This window comes from Podarcis bocagei, assembly GCF_964188305.1.
Source record: "Podarcis bocagei genome assembly, chromosome: 8".
Classification (NCBI taxonomy): Eukaryota; Metazoa; Chordata; class Lepidosauria; order Squamata; family Lacertidae; genus Podarcis; species Podarcis bocagei.
The window spans coordinates 780,974-785,941 of record NC_138133.1 but is presented as its reverse complement, the minus strand read 5'-3'; the positions used below and the strand labels follow the sequence as shown (position 1 = coordinate 785,941).

The 4,968-nt window shown below is 47.2% G+C and overlaps 1 protein-coding gene across 1 annotated transcript; it reads right to left on the bottom strand.

The window, feature by feature from the left end:
• Positions 1-768: 768 nt before the first annotated feature.
• LOC308592575 (tigger transposable element-derived protein 1-like) lies at positions 769-4,022 on the bottom strand. Its single transcript, XM_081204129.1, has 3 exons — positions 3,782-4,022; positions 2,952-3,023; positions 769-2,775 (listed from the first exon to the last, which is right to left on the bottom strand). The coding sequence occupies exon 3, from the start codon at positions 2,747-2,749 to the stop codon at positions 1,049-1,051; it is 1,701 nt and encodes a 566-aa protein (XP_081060255.1). The 5' UTR covers positions 2,750-2,775; positions 2,952-3,023; positions 3,782-4,022; the 3' UTR covers positions 769-1,048.
• Between the last annotated feature and the right edge of the window lie 946 nt (positions 4,023-4,968).

Below are 4,968 nucleotides of genomic sequence, written 5' to 3'. Positions count from 1 at the left end.
TCCGGGGGAGCAGCTACAAGGGCTTGGCACATGTATAGCATCGCGAGCACAGATACATAGAACAAAATGGCAGTGCTCCTAGAACTGAAAGTGTCCACTCCCTGTCAGAATACTAAAGATTCTGTGTTCATGTGAAAAGTCTCACCATCATGTGGAATAAGATGGATAGCTCAGTTGGTTAGAGCGTGGTGCTGATAATGTCCAGGTTACAGGTTCAGTTGCTGTATGGGACAGCTGCATATTCCTGCATCGCAGGGGGTTGGGCTAGATGACACTTGGGGTCATTTCCAACTCTACAATTTTATGATTCCATGATACCTTCAACCATACCTCTCACCAGCCCTGCTCTGTGCACTCCCTGAGAGTTTCTGTGGACCATGAAAAAGTCATAGACCATGAAAATCTATTGTACCAAAGGTAAGGCACAGTTGCTTGCTTTTGCCTCTTGCCCCATCTTCCCCTGGAAGGCTGCCTTGGATGTACTCATGGCATCCAGTTCTAAACTCTGGCCAGTGAAAGCAAGCTGTGGATTTTGGGGTGTCTGAGCAGGCTAGAACTCACTTGTTTTTGTAAATGCTATTATTTTTGTATTTCATTTGTGCGCTGTCCTTCAGGCAACTGCCCCATTTAATGCTCACTAGGCTCTTGCTCTATAGGGGAAGCTCATCAGGTCAAGGTGATCTTCATAGCTGAACAGAAATTTAAACACAGATAGCCTTATCATCTGCAACCACATTAAACAATGTATTTATATACAGTGGTACCCCGCAAGACGAAATTAATTCGTTCCGCAAGTTTTGTCGTCTAGCGAATTTTTCGTCTTGCGAATCACGAAATCCCATAGGAATGCATTGAAAATCAATTAATGCGTTCCTATGGTCAAAAAAAGTCCAAACAAAGCCAAATTTGGTACAGCAACAGTTTATTAACTGCTCTTTAAAGTCACACATACTGTAAAGAGCAGTTCAAAAATTGAAGGGAAAATAAATTAACTTTATAAACATGACAGAAAAACATTTAAAAATCAACAAAGTGTACAGTACATTTTCTAAGACTCTGGGGGACCACTCGAAGAAGGCTCCTCTTCCACTCTTTGCTTCTTGCTCAAGAACCTGTCCATAGTCTGCTGCTTCATCCGCCTTTTCAGCACCTCCCTGAAAGGCGACATGACCCTCGTATCAAAAATGTTCCCAACGTCATGTGCCACGTGCTTCTCAGGGTGGTGCTGCTCTGCAAAAGTCTGCACCTCCTTCCACTTCAGGCAAATGTCCCTCAGTTTTTCGGAGGACAGCCGTTCCTCAGTTGCTTCCTCCTCTTCCAGTGAGGCCTGCTCCTGCGCAGCCTCTGCCTGCAGTTCGACCAGCTCCACGGTGGTCAGCTCGTCATCGTGCTCCTCCACCAGCTCACAGACGTCCTCCTCCGTGACCTCCAGGCCCATGGTCCTCCCCAAGGCAACAATGTCCTGCACCACTGTTGACTCTGGTGCATCAGAGTCACTTGGTGCCACACAGTCCGGCCACAGGCTGCGCCAAGCGCAATTCAAATTTGTCTGGCTGATCCCGTTCCAGGCCGTGGTGATCATCTTCAAGCAGGTGACGATGTCGAAGTGGTCCTTCCAGAATTCCCGCAGGGTGATGGTGGTGCAATCAGTCACCTCGAAGCATCGCCTGAAAAGCTCCTTGGTGTAGAGTTTTTTGAAATTGGCGATGACCTGCTGATCCATTGGCTGGAGCAGTGGCATGGTGTTAGGCGGCAGGAACATGATGTTGATGAAGCTGAACTCCTCCAACAAGTCCACCTCAAGGCCTTTAGGATGGGCAGGAGCATTGTCCATCAGAAGCAAAGCCTTCAGCGGCAGGTCGTTGTCCAGCAGGTACTGCTTGACAGCAGGGCCAAAAGCAAGATTGACCCAGTCCACAAACAGCACACGTGTGACCCAGGCCTTGCTGTTGGATCGCCACATGACACTCAGCCGCTCCTTGTCGATCTTGTGTCTCTTGAAGGCCCGTGGGTTCTCCGAGTGGTACACCAGCAGGGGCTTGATCTTCAGGTCGCCGCTTGCGTTGGCACAGAAGAGCAGGGTCAGACGGTCCTTCATGGGCTTGTGGCCAGGCAACTTGGCCTCCTCCTGTGTGATGAAAGTCCTTTTGGGCATCCTCTTCCAAAACAGCCCGGTCTCGTCGCAGTTGAAGACCTGCTGTGGAACGTAGCCCTCCGTCTTCACAACCTCCAGGAACTCCGCTGCAAAGTCTTCAGCCGCAGGAACATCAGAACTGGCAGCCTCTCCATGCCTGACCACGCTGTGGATGCCAGATCTTGTCTTGAACCGTTCAAACCAACCTCTACTTGCCTTGAAGACTTCTGGCTCGCCTGAGGTTCCTGGCTGTTCCCGGATGAGGTCAGCGTGCAAGGCCTTGGCCTTCTCACAAATGACGGCCTCAGACACTGTGTCCCCTGCACGCTGCTTCTCTTCTATCCAGATGAGCAGCAACTTCTCGACCTCCTCCAGAACAGCTGGGCGGTTCTTCATGATCCTGGTGACTCCCTTGGCTGCATCAGTTACCAGGATCTTCTCCCTCATCTTCAGGATGGTCCCGATGGTTGATGGATTCCTCCCGTACTCCCTGGCGATGTCCATCACACGCATTCCGCCGTCGTGCTTCCGGATGATCTCCTTCTTCATTTCCAGCGTCACCTTCTCCTTCTTCCTCTCGCCGGCCACCGCAGCAGCAGTCTTCTTGGGTCCCATGGCAGCACAGCTCTTACCTTCGTAAACTCAGAAAAAGAAAAAAAAAATCAGTGATGTGCTTCAAATCCAAAAAATTCAAAAGCACCCAGCCGCCCACCACACAGAAATTAAAACCCAGAACCAAGTCCTTGAATCCCAAAAATCCCAACCCAAAATCCAAAATCCAACCCCCCCCCAAAAAAGTTTTAAAAGTTTAACTTACCAAATGGATGCAAGAGAAGTTCTGGAAAAGCTTCAACAATCAATCACCGAAGTCTTCAGAAACCTCAAATGGCTGCAAAATAAGTTTTGGAAAAGCTTCAAAAATCACCAATGCCTTCAAAAACCTCAACTGTTCCCACAGACACCCACCCACCCACCACACAGAAATTGCAAACCCCTCCCCAACTGCTCCCCCAGCCCCTCCCCAACTGCTGCAAACCCCTCCCCAACTGTTCCCCCACCCAGACAAAAAAATTTTCAAAAAATAACAACATGGCTCAATGGTCCCAGATTCCTGCAGAAACCTCTCCAACTGTTCCCCCAGCCAGCCAGCACTCAGAAATTCAAACTCAGGAATATTTTTTTTAAAAAAACCACCTGGCCCAATGGTCACAGAAAATCATGAAAATTCCCAAAAAAAGTCCCACAAGCTCCCAGATTCCTGCAGAAACCTCTCCAACTGTTCCCCCAGCCAGCCAGCACTCAGAAATTCAAACTCAGGAAAAAAAATTTGAAAAAAAACCACCTGGCCCAATGGTCACAGAAAATCATAAAAATTCCCAAAAAAGCCTTACAAGCTCCCAGATTCCTGCAGAAACCTCTCCAACTGTTCCCCCAGCCAGCCAGCACTCAGAAATTCAAACTCAGGAAAAAAAAATTGAAAAAAAACCACCTGGCCCAATGGTCACAGAAAATCATAAAAATTCCCAAGAAAGCCCCACAAGCTCCCAGATTATCGCAACCCCCCCCACAACACCAAGTCCTTGAATCCCAAACACCCCAACCCAAAATCCAACCCCCCCCCAAAAAAGTTTTAAAAGTTTAACTTACCAAATGGATGCAAGAGAAGTTCTGGAAAAGTTTTGGAAAAGCTTCAAAAGTGAGCAAAGTCTGAGAAAAGGCTACAAAACCACGTGCTAACAGTTGCTCCTCGAAGTCAAGTCGCAACTGCAGCTGTTCAAGCTAAGCACCCTTTGTTTTAACGGTTTTAAGAAAAAGGAAACAAAGTCGCGAGACGTTTTCGTCTTGCGAAGCAAGCCCATAGGGAAATTCGTCTTGCGAGGCAACTCGAAAACAGAAAAACCTTTCGTCTATCATGGGGCACCTTGTCAAATGCCTTGCTGAAATCAAGGTAGGCTACATCCACTGCGTTCCCTTCATCTACCAGGCTTGTAATTCTGTCAAAAAACGAGATCAGGTTAGTCTGACATGACTTATTTTTCAGAAATCCATGCTGACTATTGGTGATCACAGCATTCCTTTCTAGGTGCTCACAGACTGTTTGCTTAATGATCTGCTCCAGAATCTTCCCTGGTATTGATGTCAGACTGACTGGGCGGTAATTATTTGGGTCCTCTCTTTTCCCCTTTTTGAAAATAGGGACAACATTTGCCCTCCTCCAGTCTGCCGGGACTTCGCCTGTTCTCCAGGAATTCTCAAAGATGACTGCCAGTGGTTCTGAGATCACATCTGCCAGTTCTTTTAATACTCTTGGATGCAGTTCATCTGGCCCTGGAGACTTGAATACATCTAAACTAGCCAAATATTCTTGTACTGTCTCCTTAGTTATTCTGGGCTGTGTTTCCTTTGCTGAATCATTTGCTCCAAATTCTTCAGGTCGAGCATTGTTTTCTTTATCGGAGAAGACTGAGGCAAAGAAGGCATTGAGGAGTTCAGCCCTTTCTGTGTCCCCTGTTTGCATTTCACCATCTTCTCCTCTGAGTGACCCCACTGTTTCTTTGTTCTTCCTTTTGCTACGAACATACCCATAAAAGCCTTTTTTGTTGCTTTTAACCTCTCTAGCAAGCCTGAGTTCATTCTGTGCTTTAGCTTTTCTGACTTTGTGTCTACACGTGCTGGCTATTTGTTTGAATTCCTCTTTGGTGGTTTCCCCCCTTTTCCATTTTTTGTACACATCCTTTTTTAATCTTAATTCAGTTAAAAGTTCTTTAGATAGCCACCCTGGCTTCTTTAAGCACCTTCCATGTTTCCGTCTCATTGGTATTGCCTGACGTTGT